The sequence below is a fragment of the Vulpes lagopus genome, chromosome 2 (genome assembly GCF_018345385.1).
Source record: "Vulpes lagopus strain Blue_001 chromosome 2, ASM1834538v1, whole genome shotgun sequence".
Lineage (NCBI taxonomy): Eukaryota > Metazoa > Chordata > Mammalia > Carnivora > Canidae > Vulpes > Vulpes lagopus.
The window spans coordinates 73,571,344-73,593,107 of record NC_054825.1 but is presented as its reverse complement, the minus strand read 5'-3'; the positions used below and the strand labels follow the sequence as shown (position 1 = coordinate 73,593,107).

At 39.3% G+C, this 21,764-nt stretch overlaps 1 protein-coding gene across 1 annotated transcript in view; it reads left to right on the top strand.

The window, feature by feature from the left end:
* The window catches only part of CHP1 (calcineurin like EF-hand protein 1), a 46,272-nt gene that overhangs the window by 15,515 nt on the left and 8,993 nt on the right, over window positions 1-21,764 (top strand). Inside the window, exons 3-4 of the mRNA XM_041743996.1 lie at window positions 8,693-8,773; window positions 12,752-12,879. Of these exons, the coding sequence (XP_041599930.1) occupies window positions 8,693-8,773; window positions 12,752-12,879 (209 nt within the window). The remainder of the gene's footprint in view (window positions 1-8,692; window positions 8,774-12,751; window positions 12,880-21,764) is intronic.

Here is a 21,764-nt window from a genome sequence, read left to right as displayed (position 1 = left end):
GCTCTCTCTCTCTGTGTCTCTCATGAATAAATAAATAAAATCTTTAAAAAAAAAAAAAAGAAAGAAAAAATTATCAACTAAACTTTATGCAAAGTTTGGTAAGCAAGGTTTAACAGACTTCATTTTTTACGGGATTTCCTGGCATCTTTAATATGCTCAAGTGAATTGGGCCCCTTCAAGAAGGGAATTTTTTTGTTTGTTTTGTTTTTTAAAGATTTCTTTATTTATTCATGAGAGACACAGAAAGAGAGGCAGAGACACAGACAGAGGGAGGAGAAACAGGCTCCATGCATGGCGCCCAATGTGGGACCAGACCCCGGGAATCTGGAATCAGGCCCTGAGCCAGACAGACACTCAACCACTGAGCCACCCAGGCATCCCAAGAAGGGAGTATTGTAAACAGTATTTGCCAATGATTTGCAGTTTACCTGTAGACTCTCTTTTTACATGTATCATCTTTCAGATTGGTATTTCATAAAATATAAAAATATACCATAACCTCACAAATCCTTCAGATGCTGTTATTTTGGGTAACGTGTTTCTACCACTGCTGTTGAAATTGATCTTGAAAAAAAAGAAATTGATCTTGATATGGCATCTGTCCTATAAAGGGTCTTGCAGTAATCCTTTGTAGGTCAGGTCAAATGAGAATCTGGTCAGCATCTGAATACAAAGATAAGTTCACTAGTTAAAATATCTTTTGTACTGGGGCACCTGGGTGGCTCATTCAGTTAGATGTCTGCCTTTGGCTCAGGTCGTGATCGCAGGTTCCTTGGGATCAAGCCCCATGCACGTCACCTCTCAGCGAGGTCTGCTTCTCCCTCTCCGTCTGTGTCCCACAAACCCCCATGCTGGCTCTTGAGGTTTGTGTGTTCTCTCTCAAATAAATAAAATCTTTAAAAGAAAAACTAATACCTTCTGTACTGATCTAATGTATGATGTTGGAAGTCAGCATCATGATTACCCATGGTGGATGGTTAGCAGTTAGAGACAAAAGGAGCATGAAGGAGGTGTTTGGGGACAGATCATAATCTGTTTCTTGATTTGGGTACTGGTTATAATCTTAACTTGGTTGAAATTCATCATGCCATATACTTGTGATTTGTATTCTTTTCTATGTCTCTGTTATACTTCAGTAAAAGTTTACTTTTAAAAAATTCCCTTTTTGAAAAAAAATTCCCTTTTTGAGCAATTTTAATATTGACTCTGTCAGATAATACTTTTTCTCAAATTTTACCATGATGAAAAATATTTCTGGATATTAAATCATGCAGGTTAAATTGCCTACAGGGGATAGTGCAAACCAACTAAACTCTGCAAGTAAGTTATTGAAAATTGCTAGTTGGCTGTATTGTTACATATCACTTAAGAAAGGATTACCTATAAATTTCAGGAGCTTGTGTCCTGAATGATAGCCATTTATTTCCTCAAACACTGAGTGCTGCTTTAAAAAAAAAATTTTTTTTTAACACTGAGTGCTTTTGAGTTTCACTTTCTTGTTAGTTTATCCAGAGGACAGATGATTTCAGTGTCCTACACAATCACTTGCTTTGTTCACACTTGTATCAGTCATATCAGAACGAAGTTTCACAGATGAGAACTGTGATGCCAGTCTAATTCTCACCTTATAATAGTTCATCTTTTTTTTCCTCTCTGAAACCTTCAAAGAATCTCCTTTTGATGTTCTGAAACCTCACAAAAATGTACCTTTTTGTGGGTTATTTTTCATTATTCATTGCTCAGTGTTAGATGAATCTTCTCACTCTAAAAATTTGTCCTTTAGGGGCACCCGGGTGGCTCAGTTGGTTGAGTGTGTCTGCTTTTGGCCCTGGTTGTGATCCTGGAGTCCTGAGATCAAGCTCCACATTGAGCCCCTGCATCATCGGCTCCCTGCTCAGCAAGGAACCTGCTTCTTGCTCTCTCTCCTTCAGCCTGCTGCTCTGCCAACATATGTGCTCACTCGCTCACTTGCTCTCTCTCTCTTTCTCTCTCTCTGACCAAATAAATGAATAAAAAATCTTAAAAATATGTCCTTTAGCTGGGAAGTTTTCATCTGTTATTTCTTTTATTATTTCCTCTTCCTTTTTTGATTTTTATGGCATATCTATTGGCTAGTTATTGGACCACCAAGACAGCTTTTCACTCATAATTCCTGACTGTTTGACTTTTTCCTTTGCTTTCTGGAAGAAATCCTTGAATTTTTTTTTTGGTCCTTTTGACAAACTTTCTTATTAGTCCACAGTCTTATTTTTAACTTCTAAGAACCTTTCTTGTTCTCTGATCTCTGTTCTGCCATAGTAGCTTATTTTTGCTTTATAGATGCAAAAATCTATCAAGTGTCTATTGAATTACTTATTAGAATCTTTCAAAACTTTCTTGTGTTCCCTGAATTATCATTATCTCCATTTGTCTCGATCCTACTCTTTATTTTTTAATTTTTAATTTTTTTTAAAGATTTTATTTTATTTATTCATAGAGACAGAGAGAGAGAGAGAGAGAGGCAGAGACACAGGCAGAGGAAGAAGCAGGCACCACACAGAGAGCCCGACATGGGACTCAATTCCGGGTCTCCAGGATCACACCCTGGGCTGCAAGCGGTGCTAAACCGCTGCGCCACCGGGGCTGCCTGATCCTACTCTTTAGTGGTATTAATTTTCCCAAAAGATTTAGTGAGCTTTGGTTGTCCATTCATATTTATGAAAACACCTGCATGGACTACTGTAGAAAACTGGCATAGATTTGTTTGTGGTTGGTTTCTCCATAGGTCTTTCCTGGATAGAAGGGCTGACTTCAAGCCCAATATTCTCTGAGCAGGGCTAGTAAGTTGGTAGACTTCCCTTTAGAGTATGTGGTCAAGGAGGAAAGGAACAGATTTATGATATTCTTTCCCCAAATAAAAGGACTGTTCTTTGGAGGCCACCTCCCATATTTGGTTGCAGCCCTGTCCATGTAGGTCTTCCCATTTCTTTCCGAAACACTTCTCCACTTTTTGCCTGGGGACAGATGGTTTTATATTCTTAGGATAGCAGCAGGCAGCTAGCCTGTTCTTTAAAAACTCCTTTAAAAAAAAAAAAAAAAAAATAAATAAATAAATAAATAAAAACTCCTTTAGTTAATTATTCTGAATGCTTATTCCCTTACCTGGCACTTTAGTGTGGTACCTTGTTGAAATTCTGCAAGGAGAATGGTTGTTAACTCTGCCGCAGCATTTTCATGGGCCCTCTACTAGAGTGACCTAATTGTCACTGCATTTGCATTTATTTTCTGACTTCCAGAATTTGTCACAATCCGTTGTTTACTAGCACACTCCTCCCACCCTGGTTGTTTATGTCAGGGATATATTCCCATTTGTATGTTTCTGCTGACATTTCAGGGGGTTTTAGAGAATGAGAGAAGGTAAATCTGTACGTGCCCACTGCCACTATGTTCAACCAAAAAAATCACATGCAGCCTTGCAGATTAGCCAGTCTGACCCTGGAATGCTAAAACAACTAGCAAAGACTGGATTTGGCACCTTTTGACACTTTACATTAAAACAATCCAATCAAGACAACAAAATTCTATTTTTAATTAATTAATTTTAAAAAGACTTTTATTTATTTACTCATGAGAGACAGAGAGAGAGGCAGAGACACAGGCAGAGAGAGAGAAGCAGGCTCCATGAGAGAGAGAGAGAGAGAGAGAGAGAGGCAGAGACACAGGCAGAGAGAGAAGCAGGCTCCATGCAGGGAGCCCGATGTGGGACTTGATCCTGGGACTCTGGGATCATGCCCTGAGCCAAAGGCAAATGCCCAACCGCTGAACCTCCCAGGCATCCCACAAGTAATAGATTTTAATATCCTCATTATGTATATGTCATCTCACCATCGGCCCAGGTCCTGAAATATAAAGTTAGCTGTGAGACTGATTCTTCCAAGTAAGAGAAGGAACCTCCACATAGTGAAGATCAGCATCAGCATAGAGGGCTGGCGCTTCTGGTTACTAAAGGTCTCTCAAACATTTCTGTGCCTATGAAGGTCTGGAAAACCACTCTTCGTGGGGAATTTCTTATCCACAAAGAATTCTGTTAAATGTGATTCTGTTCTCAGACTTGCCTACTTCCAGTTAAAATATATTTTATTTTATTTTATTTTATTTTATTTTATTTTATTTTATTTTATTTTATTTTATTTTATTTTATTTTAATTTATGATAGTCACAGAGAGAGAGAGAGAGAGGCAGAGACACAGGCAGAGGGAGAAGCAGGCTCCATGCACCGGGAGCCCGACGTGGGATTCGATCCCGGGTCTCCAGGATCGCGCCCTGGGCCAAAAGGCAGGCGCCAAACCGCTGCGCCACCCAGGGATCCCAAAATATCTTTTCTTTTAAGGTTTTATTTATTTATTCATGAGAGACACAGAGAGAGGCAGAGGCAGAGGGAGAAGCAGGCTCCATGCAGGGAGCCTGATGTGGGACTCGATCCTGGCACTCTGGGATCACTCCCTGAGCTGAAGGCAGATGCTCAACTGCTGAGCCACCCAGGCACCCCTAAAATATCTTTTCTTAAGATATCTTTGAGGGGAATAAATATCTTTTATTTTTTATTTTTTTAATTTTATTTTAATTTTAATTTTTTAATTTTTTATTTTTGGGTCAGCGCCCGTGGAATAAATATCTTTGAGGAAGATTTTCCTAAGTATGCTATAAGGTAGAATATAATATTGATATGCTCTTTTATGAGTATACATTTTGAACAAATCTTACTTGTGTATGGGCTGCTTGGAGTATATATTTTTCTCTATTAAGTTAGTAGACAAATTTAAGAAGCTAAGTTTTAGAAAAATTGCCCAGATGATCTCCATTCTACTATAGAACAATTAATAATAATAAACTGTGTATTGTTTAGGAGTTTACAAAGATTGTTTTATACTGTTTATTTATTTACTTCATTCATTCATTCATTCATTCATTCATTCATAAGAGACATAGAGAGAGAGGCAGAGACATAGGCAGATTGAGAGAAGCAGGCTCCCTGCGGGGATGAAGACCTGAGCCAAAGGCAGATGCTCAACCACTGAGCCACCCAGGTGCCCCTGTACTCTTTCATTTTAAGTTTGATACCATCAACAGTATTCCTCTTGGTCTTATAGAACTGCATTGTATATACAATCTAAATTGCAAGAGTAGAGTTTTTTTTTTTTTTTTTTTTTTTTTTTAAGTGTTAAAGGACAGGTTTAGGTCTTACTGACGTTGGAATTTCAAGACCGGATCCCTTTTAAGACTGAAGTTCAGGCTAGGTTATACACTCATCACCTGATACTAGACTAGACCCAGTATTTAAACTGTGCCTTTTCTCAGCTAAAATTACTCCAGCTTGTTAGACATTAAGCTGAAGTATGTGGCTTTGCAATTCAAATGAGCCTTAATCTTCATTTAAAAGAGAGTAGTCATTGTTTCTTAACCTCTGTCAAAGAAGAGGAACCATTTTTGGTGATAATGTGGACTTTGTATTACTGGAATGTATTATGTAATAAGAGCCTAGTACGTGTTTGTTGAATTAAATAATCAGGACTGGAGTAATTATCTTTTATCATCTTAAGCAATGGCTTCTTCTGATTCATTCACTGATGTAAACATTACCCTAAGTGATCAAGGAAGATTAGAATCTAGAGTTATTTCAGAGCTTTGTACTCAGTCCCGTAGGTCAGTTTCTACCTACCTGTCACTACCAGATGTGCTGGAGATGAGCTTCTTGAATTAATTCAGGACCATCTAAATGTTAAACCATTCTAAGAGAAACAGAGTATTAATATTAAAGGCTTCTGGATAAAAATAGGAACAATTTCATTAGCATTTATTAATTTTTTAAAAGATTTTATTTATTTATTCATGAGAGACACAGCGAGAAATAGAGGCAGAGACACAGGCAGAGGGAGAAGCAGGCTCCATGCAGGGAGCCTGATGCGGGACTGATCCTGGGACTCCAGGATCAAGTCCTGGGCCAAAGGCAGGTGCTGAACCACTGAGCCACCCAGGGATCCCCTTCATTAGCATTTAGTACAAAGGGGAAGGAGAAATAAATGTTCTCTCTTCTGTTAGTAAAGGTCTTGAAGGCAAGAATCAGGTTTATTTGAATTTTATTTTTATTTTTCTCCTTTTTTCTTTTTTGTCTGGAAATAATTTCAAATTTAAAGAAAAATTCCAAGAAGAATACAAAAAAAGTCCACATACCTGAAATCCAGATTTACCAATTGTTAATATTTTGCCACATACTTCATTGTAACATTGTTGTGTCAAAGTCAATAAATTTAGCATTTTGGGCAGCCCTGGTGGCCTAGCGGTTTTGTGCCGCCTTCAGCCTGGGGTGTGATCCTGGAGACCCGAGATCGAGTCCCACGTTGGGCTTCCTGCACAGAGCCTGTCTGTCTGTCTCTCTGTCATGAATAAATAAATAAAATCTTAAAAAAAAATTAGCATTTTGATATAGTACTATTATATAATCCCATATTCTGTACAGCCTGTATTCTGTTTTTACCTCTTGGTTCAGTAATGTCCTTTGTAGCAATGTTTTTCCTAGTCTAGATTGTGCATTGAGTTTGGTTTTGTATGTCTCTTTAGCCCCGTATGATCTGAAACAATCCTCTGCCTTTCTATGCCCTTCATGACATTCATTTTTTTGAGGAATACAGCACAGATATGTAATAGCTTTATATTCTTGGCACAAAATATCAACTAAGATGTTTTTAGAAAATACTTACTGAACATTTTTGGGAGAGTACCTTTGAGGAAGTTTAATATGGGAAAGAAGTATGTGTGTGTGTGTCTGTCTGGTTTTAAAGACTTATTTATTAAGGTGTGTGGGTGGCTCAGTTGGCTGAGAATCTGCCTTTGCCTCAGGTCATAATCCCAGGGCCCTAGGATCTAGTGGAGTCAAGCTCCCTGAACAGTGGGGATTATAAAATAAAAAAAAATAAAAATTTTCTTTGGGCAGCCCTGGTGGCTAAGTGGTTTAGTGCCACCTTCAGCCCAGGGCCTGATCCTGGAGACCTGGGATCAAGTCCCATGTTGGGCTCCCTGCATGGAGCCTGCTTCTCCCTCTGCCTGTGTCTCTGCCTCTCTTTCTCGCTGTGTCTCTCATGAATAAATAAATAAAATCTTAAGAAAAAAAGATTTTATTTATATGAGAGAGAGAGAGAGAGCATGCATGAGCAAAGGAGGGGCAGAGGGAGAGAATTTCAAACGGACTCCCCACTAAGTGCAGAATCTGATGCAGCTGGATCCCATGACCCCGGGATCATGACCTGAACTGAAGTCGGATGCTTAACCAACTAAGCCACCCAGGCACCCCAAGAAGAGTGGTTTGGGTTTATTTTATTTTATTTATTAAGATTTTTAAAAAATTATTTATTTGTGAGAGAGGCAGAGACATAGGCTTAGGGAGAAGCAGAGGGAGAAGCAGGCTCCCTTTAGGGAGCCTGATGCAGGACCCTGGGATCATGCCCTGAGCCAAAGGCAGATGCTCAACCACTGAGCCACCCAGATACCCCAAGATTTTATTTTTAAGTAATCTCTACACCCAACATAGGGCTCAAACTCATAACCCTAAGATCAAGAGTCACACTCCACTGACTGAGATAGCCAGGTGCCTCAGAAGTATGTTTTTTTTGTTTTTGTTTTTTTTTTTTTTTTTAGAAAAAGGAACATGTCCTTTGACATAGATTTATTTATTTTTTTTTTTAAAGATTTTTTTTTTTTTTTTATTCTTGAGAGATAGAAGGAGAGACAGAGCCAGAGACACAGGCAGAGACAGAGCCAGAGACACAGGCAGAGGGAGAAGCAGGCTCCATGCACCGGGAGCCCGACGTGGGATTCGATCCCGGGTCTCCAGGACCGCGCCCTGGGCCAAAGGCAGGCGCCAAACCGCTGCGCCACCCAGGGATCCCCTGACATAGATTTAAACCATAGTTCTGCCACTTACTAGCTTCTTTACTTTTTCTCACTCTCAGTTTCCTCAACTCAAAGGGTACAGATAAAATGTTGGCTTGAAGAAATTAGATAATGTGTATAAACAGAGTGCCACGTGATGTGTATACAGTGAATGGCAGCTAATAATATTCATTTCAGCATAACTTACAAGTTGAGAGAGGATGACTGCTCTTGCAAGGTTCCAGGCTTAAATACTTCTCTAGCTCTGAGTCTGTAGAAGACAATGGAGAAAAAGCCAGATTCAGAGCATGGAAATATGGAAATTGTCACACTTTATTATTTCCTTGGACATAGCCTAAGAATTCCTTGGAATTCATAGTTGTTGTAGGTCTTACAGGGGTACAGGATATTTGCTAACCATACATAAGCTCTGTGGTTTGCATTGCTGTTCACTCTCAAAACTTAATAACTAAGTACAAGATGGTAATGTTCAAAGAATGATTTACAGGGACTGCTCAGTATTTGCTTGTCAGTTGTTTTATTGAAGTAACTTGTGTGACGAATTCCCTGGAATGTAGCATAGTCAAATCTGGCTTCTTCCACTCCTGAGTTGGTACAAGAAACACTTGGCACCTACTAAAGTGCTATTCTTTGCAGTTATTTGGTGTAATTTGCCACAGAAGTAAATTCCATGAGGTAATATTCTTGCTAGGTTGTACTCTTGCATGACTGAATGAGTACATGCTAAGGGCCAGTATTTTTTTAACTCAAGGTGATTTTTTGGCAGCCGGGAAGATTTCCAGCGAATTCCGGAACTTGCCATCAACCCATTGGGGGACCGGATCATTAATGCCTTCTTTCCAGAGGGGTGAGTCTGTGAGTTGTTGGCTTCCTTTCTGAGGCAAGTCTGGAATAATGTCATTGGTTGGGTCATTTTAGATCATGATCCTACTGATTATATTGAGCATCCTTAACTTGATCATATATAGAATATCTCTTCAAATAGGTATATGAGCCTATTTTCAAAATTTTGTCTTTTTTTTTTTTTTTTAAGATTTTATTTATTTATTCATGAGAGACACAGAGAGAGAAAGGCAGAGACACAGGCAGGGGAAGAAGCAGGCTCCATGCAGGGAGCCCGACATGGAACTCAACCCCGGTCTCCAGGATCACGCCCTGGTCTGAAGGCGGCGCTAAACCACTGAGCCACCTGGGCTGCCCTCAAAATTCTGTCCTTAATCTCTGTTTACCCTTATGTAAAACTAAAAATTTTTTAAACTTTTATTTGGAAATAATTTCAAATTTCTAGAAAAGTTGCTAAAACTGAAAATAATACAAAGAACTCCTGTATGTCTTTTACCCAGACACATCTATTGTTATATCATTAACATTTTGCCTCAATCGCTTATGCTGTCTGTCTCTCCATTCAAGCCAATGAAAATATAGTCAAGTCACATACATAATTATAAATTTTCTAGTACCCACATAAAAGTAAAAAATAAACAAGTTAAATTAACTTCGTTAATATATATTTTATTTATCCAACATATTTAAAATATCATTTAATATATAATCAATATATTGGGACACCTGGGTGGCTCAGAGGTTGAGTGGCTGCGTTTGGCTCAGGGTGTGATCCTGGGACCGAGTCCCACATCGGGCTTTGTGCATGGAGCCTGCTTCTCCCACTGCCTATGTCTCTGCCTCTCTCTGTGTCTCTCATGAGTAAATAAATATTAAAAATATATATATAATATATAATTATATAATTAATATTTTAAATTACTAATACATTACATTCTTTTTACCATAAAGTCTTTAAGATCTTTTTTATTTTTTTTATTCATGAGAGAGACAGAGGGGGGGGGTGGGCAGAGACACTAGCAGAGGGAGAGGCAAGCTCCATGCAGGGAACCTGATGTGGGACTTGAGCCTGGGACTCCAGAATCATGTCCTGAGTCAAAGGCAGGGGCTAAACTGCTGAGCCACCTGGGTGTCCCAAAGATTTTTTTTTTCAAGATTTTATTTATTTATTTGAGAGAGAGAGCATGAACAGAGGGGAGTGGCAGGCAGAGGGTAAGGGAGAAACAGGCTCCCCACTGAGCAGGGAGCTTAACATGGGGCTCCATCCTAGAACCCTGGGATCATGACCTGAGCTGAAGGCAGACACTCAACCCACTGAGCCACCAAGGCTCAATTTTAATCTCCTTTATGTCCTTTTATGTCATTTTCCTCTCATCCAATATAGGATCCAGTCGGGTCAGTTGTCATGTCTCTTTGGCTTCCTTGAATGTGGAACATTTCCACAACCTTTATTTATTTTTCTTTTTCTTTTACAACATTGGATAAGGATACAGTCCTCTCTACCACACACACAGTTTGTTGAATAGATTTGGGTTTGTGTAATGTAGAACTAAGCTTTTTTTTTTTTAAACTTATTTATTTATTCATGAGAGACATATATATATAGAGAGAGGCAGAGACACGGGAGGAGGGAGAAGCAGGCTCCACGCCGGGAACCCGATGCGGGACTCGATCCCGGGACCCCAGGACCACGCCCCGGGCCAAAGGCAGGCGCCAAACTGCCGAGCCACCCAGGGATCCCCTGATATGTTTCAGTACCTAATACACTGACTTCAGAGTACTGAGTAAATATTTATTGATTTGATTAGGTACCTTTTTCTGAATAAAGCTTATTATATTATATTAAGTAATCTCTTTAACAACTTCTTCCTGGTTCCTCAAGACTTATCTGTATGACCCAAAGGACTTTAAAAAGTTCAGTGGTTGCCAATTTTTTAATAATAACACTAAGTGTCAGTGAGGATATTATCAGATAAAATGGAGAGGAAATTTAAGAACTCTGAACTGAGAACAAAGGAATTTGCAAATTGAAAAGTTGGGCATTCAGTAAAGCTGAGTGACAGAGTGAGAAGAGTAGCAGCAGCTAGTTTATGTGAAGACAGGAATCGAATCAAACTGACACTTGCTGTCTTCGCATTCATGTTGACCATGAGGAATCTCTTGCCCATCTTCATTTTTCTCTCCATAAACTACCCTGTTTGTTTCAGGTGTGGTTTTTATGCTGAATTCTTGAGTTTTTTTCCACTTCCTCCTTAGTCCATGCAGAGCATTGACCCTGTCCAGAGATAACTTTCACAACTATGGTTTGTGTCCAAACCTTTTGCAATGAAAAGTAAACCCAGTAGAGTCTTTTTGCCAACATTTTTTTCCGAGTTCCATAGTAACCATTGGTTATTAGAAAAAGCAGTTTGTGGGAAGCTTTTTGATTACAGTATCGCTTGCTGTCCTGTGCAATGTTCTGCTAAGGACACTAGGCAAGTGTACATGAGGTGCAGCAGGGCTGCACCACTAAACTCTTAGCAAGCTGCCCTTCTGCTCCCTGCTGTAATAAGATACAGATATTCCATTTCTGGGTTTTTTGTTTCTTTATCTAAAGTTGTGCAAGTGGAATTTTTTAAAATGAGATTTGAAAGTGAAGTATTGGCATTTTGTTCCCTTTTACTCAGAGACGTATATCAGTAATATCTGTACTCATTAATATGTTGTTCTGGCATATGACTTAAATCTCATTCCACATTATTCCTTAGACCTACTGCTACATTAGCAATATAGCTAACTTGAGAAACTAACAGTCCTTCCTTTGAGTACAGTGGGCTCATGACCTAGCTTTTGAACTCTACCCTTAGAAAGTCTGATCTGTGTGTCTGCCTGGCATTTAAGAGACCTGACATACCTCAACTATTCAGTGAGGCAAGGAAAAACTGGGATTTACTTTTAGGCCACATGAACCAGGCAACCTATTCTTTCCATGACTGCCATAAATAAAGAACTATGTCATGTGGGATATTCTTTTTTAATACTAAAGAATGTTGTTCATTCAAGTTTTAGAATTATTTCTCATATGTTTACTGATTGTGGCATGGTAGAAAGATTTCCTCTAAAAGAAAAAAAAAAAGAAAAGAAAGATTTCCTCTAGTCTTAAGTACCAGAAAAGCTTTATACATAAGTCTTCTAAACATTATGATCATGAGAAATGGGAAAAAGATCTATCCAATTATGAGGGGATAATAAAATCATAAGTAACACAATTATTTTGCAGACATTTAAAATATTTCAAAGTGTTTATATTGATTGGAGACATGCTTAAAAGTTTTAAAAAGCAGGATAGAAAATTGTATATGCAGTATGTTCACAGTTATCCAAAAAGCTTAGAAAAATAAATGGAAAAAAATATGTTAACAATAATTGTAATTGATAGAGCTAAGAGTGTTATTTTTCTACTTCCCCTAAATTTCCAAAAATGTATTTATTGCTTTTATAACAAACTATTTATTTTAAAAGCTGCATTTCCATAGGATACTTTGACCTTAACATATCACTAGGCGTATGTGACTCTAGGGGAAACATGATTGGTGGCTGAGGCTGAGGAGTCATTGGGTTGACATAGCTAATTTACTGCTCCCTGTAGAGTTTGAAGCAGTGAATTCAAGTCCTGGCTTGCCTGTAACGTACCTGGTGCTACTTTGAAATCCTTTTTGGGAAAAGAGCTATAAGGAACTTTAGTAGGTGACTGTGTTGAGTTCTGTTAACCTCTCTAAGTCTGGTTAATCATTTATAATGTGGGAAAAATAATACCTGCCCCACAAGGTTGGGGTGACACTTAACAAAGGTATTTTATGAGCCCTGAAGAATCGTGCATATGGGGAAAGATCTCATTAAATGGACTTTCAGGCCACTCTAGCTAAAACTGTTGCCCGTATATTATTGAGTTAAGAATCACCCCGATTGAGATGGTGTTCTTTTTATTCTGTTTCCCAATCAGAGAGGACCAGGTAAACTTCCGTGGATTCATGAGAACTTTGGCTCATTTTCGACCCATTGAGGATAATGAAAAAAGCAAAGATGTGAATGGACCAGAGCCACTCAATAGCCGAAGCAACAAACTGCACTGTAAGGAGATAAAGTTTTATGGCTTAAAATATTGGCTTTCATTCCTTATAAATCATTTATTTACTCATTCCTTCATTGAGCAAGCATTTACAAGAGCATAGTGATGAAGAGCTCAAGACTGTGGAATTACACTGACTGGGTTTGATTTCCAGCTCTGCCGCGTTTTGGTCATGTGACTTGGGGCAGATTATTTAAAATCTTTGGGCCTTGGTTTCCTCTTCTGTAAAATGGGAAGTTAAGGGGTTTCACATAAGGATGTTGTGATGATTAAATTAGTTGAAATATGTCAAATACTTGAAATAGTGCCCAGGAGTAAGAACTTAGCAGCTAATATTATCTTTAAAATTCAGAGAATGCTTACCATGCACCAAGCAGTGTAGTGAGTCCTAGAGCAACAACAGTGAATAAGACCTAGCCCCATCACAAGGAAGAATGGCTGTGCTCAGCCTATTTTAGAATTTGATGGATGCTGGATAGGAGTTAAGTAGGAGTAGACAGCTGGCTTAGTGCAATATTTAACTTTTGTCCCCCTGCCTCTTACCTCCTTTCCTTGGCTATTTGTTAGATTTCCCTTTGCCCTTGTTGATTTCTCTATGAGATTGCTCAATCCCTTACAACACTTTTCTAGAAATTGAAATTGAACTTCTCTTTTCATTCAACACAAGCTGAAATGGAAATGTATTATGTTGATTGAACCCAGGCTTCTCTTACAAGAGTGCACAGTGATGTACAGAGAGATCTTTGAAGCCACAGAATAAATGGGACCCATCAAGTTTTTATTGGATGACTTAAAGAAAAATAAAAAGCTGTTTTTTTTTTTTTTTTTAAGATTTTATTTATTTATTTGTGAGAGACACAGAGAGGCAGAGACATAAGCAGAGGGAGAAGCAGGCTCCTTGCAGGGAGCCCGATGTGGGACTCAATCCCCAGACCCAGATGCCCCAAGACTTAAACTTTCAACTTGGGCCACATCCTCAGATTTCCCTGGCTATGGGGCTATGACTTTACTCCTCTCTTGATATTTTAGGTAAAGAGTTTCAGCGCTGAAATAAGTTTTGTTATATAGGACAGGGAAGATTTTTGAACCAAAACAATAAAATATTGCTCTTCTTTACCACAATATCAGATACCTTAATGAAGAGCAGAAAACTAAGTACAAAGAAAATAATGTAGAAGAAAATAGAACTCTGATAAATAGTTCTCAAATGTATTGAATACTTTATGTTAATGGATTCTAATTTCTTCTTTCAAGACTAAATACCATTTGATACAAAGTCTGAGTCTCAATGTTTTCAGAGTTTCAGCATATATTTAGTACATGTTTGCCTGATTCTGACATTAGCATAATAGAAATTTTCTTACTCATTATTGTCAGACCAGGAATTTAATAATAATTGAAAAAGCCAGCTATAACATAGAATCACAGAAGAGGATATATGGTTTAACATTTTATTTTACCTTAAAATATTTAAGAACACATTCACTGTACAATCTTTTGTACAGTGTGGGGACTAAGAGTTTTTTTGGTTTATTTTCATAAAAGTCTGCTGAAAAAAAAAAAAGTCTGCTGATGGGAGTCATGTGATGTTTTTGTATAGAGCACATCTATAATGTCTAAGATTTCTGGTTACAGTTTCTTTTAAGTGGAAAAAGAGCTTAAAGATACTTGTAAAGCATTCCAAAAATAGAATTTTCTGTTGTTTACATTTTTCCTCCATCTCTTAAACTTGTTCTGCCATATTTATGTTAACACATTTTTTCCAGTAACTTAATTTTGAGTCTTTCAGAAGTAATTTGTCTAATTTTTAAAAAAAATTTATTTATTCATGAGAGACACACAGAGAAAGAGAGGCAGAGAGAAAAACAGGCTCCATGCAGGAAGCCCAATGTGGGACTTGATCCCGGGACTCCAGGATCACGCCGTGGGCCAAAGGCAAGTGCTCAACTGCTGAGCCACCCAGGTGTCCCTAATTTGTCTAATTTTCACAGAAACAATAACTTTTCACATACATGTTTTGCTTTTTATTAATTATATAGGGTTTTTTTTTAAAAGTACAAATAGCACAGTTTTAGGGCGGTGTATACACTTGGCTCTTGGTCAGCATACAACTCAGCTGGTAGAGTAGACTCAGGTGTTGCCTATTAGTTACAAGTTGTGTGCCATCGCATCATTTGGAATGATTTGCAAATCACAGAGGGAGAGAATCCGTGAATCAAGTGAGTTGGTTAAGGAGAAGACAGTAAAGAGACATTCTGTGCTCTTATGAAAGCGCAGAATGAAACTATGCTTGCTTTTCTAATCCAGGATTAAAGAAGACTTTAAAGGTCATTAGACCTAACACATACCTATTACCTGAATTCCCTGCCTAGCATGGGCTCTACTTTTGGGGGTGGGGAGATTCTACTTTTTGTAAGTCATGAATTCCTTTGGCAGTCTGTTGAATCATACTGACCCCATCTCAGAATATTTTTGAAAGCATAAAATCAAATGCATAGGACTATGAAGAAAACCAATTATATTGAAATTCAATTGACAAAAAAATTAAGGCAACTTTGTGACAGAGTAGAAGCACTTCTTTGTGATTGATTGATTGATTGATTGATTGGAGAGACAGAATGCAGGCACACTTGCATCCTCCAGCATGGGGAGGGGCAGAGAGAGAGGGAGAGAATCTCCAAGCAAACTCCCTGCTGAGCATAGAGCCCATTCTGGGGTCCTATCTCAGGACCCCAAGATCATGACCTGAGCCAAAATCAAGAGTTGAGAGTTTAAGGGACTGAGCTCCTCCTACCCAGGTACCCCAGAAAGAAGATTTTTTTTTTTAAGATTTTAATTATTTATTTTAGAGATAGAGAGATGGGGGATGTGCAAGCAGGAGGAGGAGCCCGTAGAGCTGAAGTGGGGCTTGATCCCCCAACCCTGAGATCATGACCTGAGCCAAAATCAAGAGTCAGATGGTTAGGATGCCTGGGTGGCTCAGCAGTTGAGCAGCTGCCATTGGCCCAGGGCTTGGTCCCAGAGTCCCAGGATCGAGTCTCACATCAGGCTCCCTGCATGGAGCCTGCTTCTCCCTCTGCCTGTGTCTCTGCCTCTCTCTGTGTCTCTCATGAATAAATAAATAAAATCTTAAAAAAAAAAAAAGATGATAAACAGTAATTATTAGGGTAATGCAAATGAAGACTACCTTATACTTGTTATGATGGCTATTATCAAAAATAAACACAAATAACACAAAATAACAGGTATTGTTTAGGATCTAGAGAAATTGGGGGTACTTGGGTGGCTCAGTCAGTTTTGTCTTCCTTCTCCCTTCCTTTGTGATCTTTCTCACTCTCTCTCAAATAAATATATAAAAATCTTTTAAAAAGATGTAGAGAAATTGGAACCCTTGTGTATTGTTGGTGGAAATGTAAAGTGGTATAACCCTGTGGAAAACAGTGCGGTGGTTCCTCAAAAAACTAAAAATGGGGGCTCCCTGGGTGGCTCAGTGGTTGAGCACCACCTACCTGCCTTTGGCCCAGGGCGGGCGTGATCCTGGAGTCCCGGGATCCAGTCTCACGTCGGGCTCCCGACATGGAGCCTGCTTCTCCCTCCTCCTGTGTCTCTGCCTCTCTCTCTCTCTCTCTCTCTCTCTCTCTATCATAAATAAATAAATAAGTAAATCTTTAGAAAAAAAAAAAACTAAAAATGGAACTACCATATAATTCAGACTTCCACTTCTGGTTATGTATCCAGAAGAATTGAGAGCAAGGTCTTGAAGAGATGTGGCTATAGCCACATTCTTAGCAGCATTATTCACAATAGCTAAAAGAGAAAGCAACTCCTTATCCATCCATAAATGAGTGGATAAGCAAAACTGTGTTATATATATAGAATTGAATATTATTCAGACTTAAAAAGGAAGGAAATTTCAATAATCCACAACACAGATGAACCTTGAGATCATGATTCCAGTCACAAAAAGACAAATAGTGTATGAGTCCACTGATATGGGTACTTAGAGGTAGTCAAAATCAACAAAATATATAATGATGATTGCTGAGGATAGGGGAAGGAGAGAATGGGGAGTAATTTAATAGGTATAGAGTCAGTTTTGCAAGATGAAGTGAGTTATGGGATGGATGATGGTAAAACAACATCAATGTATATTTTACCCCAATAGAAAAAAAAGAAAAACTAGTAGGTAAAACAAATTGGACCCCTTGTGGTTTTTTAAAAATTTCTGCATTATAGATCTTTCAAATTACCAAGCAGTTAAGAAAAAAATTCTACTTCTTCAGCTTTGTATTCCCATGTATTGATCCAGATATTTTATGCAATATATGGATTAGAGTCCTTTCTTTGTAATTCATTTCCTTTATAAATTGCTGTGGTCTGTGTGCCTTAATTCACACTGACCTTGAAGAAAATATTCCAAACAGATTTGGTAGTTACTTGGTATATCTGTTAGGATATACCTTTAGCTGACTCATCTGGATTCAACAATAAGAAAGTATATTATCTCACTTTACAAATCAGGTGAGACAGGGACGCCACGGTTGGCTCAGTGACTGTCTGCCTTTGGCCCTGGGCATGACCCTGGGATCTGGGCGAGTCCCACATCACGCTTCTTGCCAGGGAGCCTGCTTCTCCCTCAGTCTATGTCTCTGCCTCTCTTTATGTGTCTCTCATGAATGAATAAATAAAATCTTTAAAAACAAACAAACACAAATCAGGTGAGGCAGATGTCAGAGTTTATTGTGTTTGTTTCTATTGCTCTGCTCTGCCATCCTTATGATCTGCTTCATCCAAAGGCATGGCTCCTTGTGGTCACATGATGGCTTTCATCAGCAACTAGGCTGTATGTTTCCTTGTTCACATCTAATGGGAGAGAGATAGCTGTGGATGAGAGTCTGTTTAGGAAGGAAGGAAGGCACAGAATGACACAGAAATGGCAAACTTTGTTTCTTTTCCTTCCTTACTTCTCCTTCCTTCCTTCTTATTTTTTTTAAGTAGGCTCCATGCCCAATATGGGGCTTGAACTCATAATCCAGAGATCAAGAGTTGCATGCTCTACCAGCTGAGCTAGCCAGGTGCCCTTAGAAATGGCAAACTTCAGAATAAGATAAAATAATAGCAAAGTACTGTGACGGTTATACATAGTTTTTCCATTACTTTAGTCTTGAATTTCAGACCAACTTCACAGGAAGCTGAAAACCAATTAGAATTCTCATGCACTCTATCTGTTGGGATCATGTTCATGTGATTAGATCAGTGAAACCAAAGCCATGGAGGAGTCTTGTGTCTCTGCTTCTGTTTGTATATCGGTTTTCTCTGAATTTCCCACTGAGCTAAAGAACCAAGCAAGATGGCACCTCTTGGTGTAAACTAAGAGCAATTGAACGTTGTATATATATATATCTAGCAACATATTTGCCATTAAGACACATTTAGGGATCCCTGGGTGGCGCAGCGGTTTGGCGCCTGCCTTTGGCCCAGGGCGCGATCCTGGAGACCCGGGATCGAGTCCCACGTCGGGCTCCCAGTGCATGGAGCCTGCTTCTCTCTTTGCCTATGTCTCTGCCTCTCTCTTTCTCTCTCTCACTGTGTGCCTATCATGAAAAAAAAAAAAAAAAGACACATTTACCTTCCACATTTACCTATTTAAAAATATGAGTTTCTAGAACCAAATTTGATTATGATCCATCTTTTACATAGAATAGGAACTCTGACAGCACATTCGGTTCTATTTCTTTTTTTATGCTCCAGTGAAAGAATGTCAAGGACAACCACCAAGGCTTAACTGTACCTATGTAGGCACAGGCCCAAGCACACATAGTACTACTGATCTGTTTGTCTTTAAGGAATTGTTCCGAATTGCTCTCCTTTTCACATCAGTGAGGTTATGTCTTACATGAAAGGTACAACCCACCTTACAGTGGTCCAGGGTATGTGTGGTAAGTAAGGGAGAGATCTATAAGCTTCCCTGTTGATATTCTAATTGTCTTAGATGATTGAAGTTTTGTGGGTTTTTTAAAAAGATTTTTAATTTATTTATGTGAGAGAGTGAGAGCATGAGCAGGGGGGCGTAGACTCTCTACTGAGCAGGAAACTTCATTCAGGGCCCACTCCCATGACTGTAGGACCATGACCTGAGCCGAAGGCTGATGCTTCACTAGATAAACCACGAAGGCACCCCTGAAGTTTTTTACAACACATAATGAATGATGTGGGAAATAAGGAGTCTGCATGAAGCTCTTATATTTGAATGATGAGGAAATATTGTAAAGTGGAGTTAGGGAGAGTAGCCAAGAAGAAACCGTGAGCAATATATTTGCGATAGCTAAAAGGTGGAAGCAACCCAAATGTCCATTGAAAGATGAAAGGAGGGGTGCCTGGGTGGCTTAGGTGGTTAAGCATCTGCCTTCAGCTCAGGTCATGATCCCAGGGTCCTGGGATCAAGCCCCGCATCAGCTCCCTGCTCAGAGGGGAGTCTGCTTCTCCCTCTCCCTCTGCCCTTCCCCCCACCACCTTGTTCATGCTTGCTCTGTCACTCTCTCAAATAAATAAATAAAATCTGTAAAAAAAAAAGATGAAAGGATACAAAAAGTGTGTTACATACAGACAGACCTTATTTGGTCTCAAAAAAAGGAGATTCTGCCACATGCTACATGGGGATGAACCTACTCAGGCTTAAAAAAAAATAACAAGCCAGACAAAAGGATAGATATTGTTTGATTCTTTTTTTTTTTAAGATTTTATTTATTTATTCATGAGAGATACATAGAGAGAGGCAGAGACATAGGCAGAGGGAGAAGCAGGCTCCATGCAGGGAGCCCGACATGGGACTCGATCCCAGGACTCCAGGATCACGCCCTGGGCTGAAGGCGGTGCTAAACCGCTGAGCCACCTGGTCTGCCCCTGTTTGATTCTTCTTATATGAGGTTCCTAGAGTAGCACAAATTCACAGAAAGTCGTCAGAGATTAGAGATGGGGGAAAATGGGGAGTTCTTGTTTAATGGGTCAGAGTTTCATGCGGAAGATGAAAAAGTTCTGGAGATGGGTGGTGGTGGTGGTGTTTACACAACAGTGTGAAAGTACTTTAACTGTACATTGTAAAAGAGTCAAAATGGTAAATTTTATGTATATTTTACCACAGTTTTGGGTTTTTTTATTTTTTATTTATTTTTTTAATTTTTTTTTTCTTAATTTATTTATGATAGTCATACACACAGAGAGAGAGAGGCAGAGGGAAAAGCAGGCTCCATGCACTGGGAGCCCGACGTGGGATTTGATCCCGGGTCTCCAGGATCGCGCCCTGGGCCAAAGCCAGGCGCCAAACCACTGCACCACCCAGGGATCCCCTGTTTTGTTTTTTTTTAAAGAAGAATCAGTGTCTTAAATGTAAAGATTTGACTGAGATCATTCATTGGTCTTTCATTAAGCAAATGTTTGAGCAACTCCTCCTGTATGCCAGGCACTAATTTAGTCCCATGATACAATGATTCATAAATCAAATAAGGTCTTTGCTTTCATAGAGCTTACGATCTAATAAAGGAGACAGACCACATGGAAAAGTACAGATGGGTTGCCAGGTTGGCTTAATTAAGTGTCCGACTCTTGATCTCAGCTCAGGTCTAGATCTCAGGGTCATGAGTTCAAGCCTTGTGTTGGGCCCCACTCTGGGCATGGAGCCTACTTTAAAAAAAAAAAAGAAGAAGAAAAAAGATGAAGAAACAACGTTTATGATCGTGGCAAGGTCTGTGAAGGAAACGAATAAGTTGAGATGAGAAAGTGATAGGGAATGCCGCTGCATTAGAAGGATTCATGAGTGAAAGCCTCTCTGAGCTAAACAGAGCAGAACATGAGAAGAACAGAAGAGAGCCCTAGGCACAGGGAACAATGGGGGTAAATGAATACTTGGAATGTTCAGAGAACAAAGCATTACCAAGAAAGTAGTGAGTGGTTTGAAAGGAGGATAGAGAGGTAATGGGAGGTAGATGACATTTATTGAACTCTTACTGCGTGCCCAGCACTGTTTCAGGTGTCTTTCATGTATCAACTCATTAGTCCTCACAACCTTATGTGGTGGATTCTGTTATCCTCATTTTGATTACACCTTTTGGGTGTATGAGGCATGAAGAAGTCAAATAATTTGTTCACGTTTCCATAGATAGTAACCCTCAGAGCCAGAATTCAGCAGAGCCAGAGTCTTAAGCAGTGTACCATATTGCTTTGACATCAGTGTCAGGAGCTCAGAGGAGAGGTCTAAGCTGGAGTTGCACATTTGGGAATTGTGAGCACCAGAAAGCATTTAAAGCAAGAAGACAGCTCTGGATTAGGAGAGTACAAATCATAGGACCAAAGAATGGGGAGACAAAAGAGAGATGAGATGAAGAAAGACAGAAATGTTAACAAATGGCTCAGTCGTTTGAGCATTTGTTATCTTGGCGAAAATGTCTTTGCTGATTTAGGGCCAGAACTGCCTGATAGGAATCCAAGTCAGTTAAGAAACAACAACTAATGCTGTGGTTTTTTTCTCAAAGGTCCTATCAGGTAATCTCTGCATTTACGTCTCTGCCAATGTCTTCCTCTGCTCAGGCGGCTGTAACAGAACACCATAGACTGAGTGACTTAAACAACAGACATTTCTCACATTTCTGGAGACTGGAAGTCTGAGAACAGGTTGCCAGCACAGTCAGGTTCTTCGTGGGGGTCTTCCTGCTTTACCCAGAGGAGCCCCCCCTTTCCTTGCTGTATCCTCACATGGGGAGGGAGGTGGAAACAGCGAAGAAGAGAGATTTCCTGTTTCTAGTTTTAATAAGGGCATTAATTCCATCATGAAGACCACATCCTCATGACCTGATCAAACCCTAATTATCTCCCAAAGGCCTCACCCCTTAAT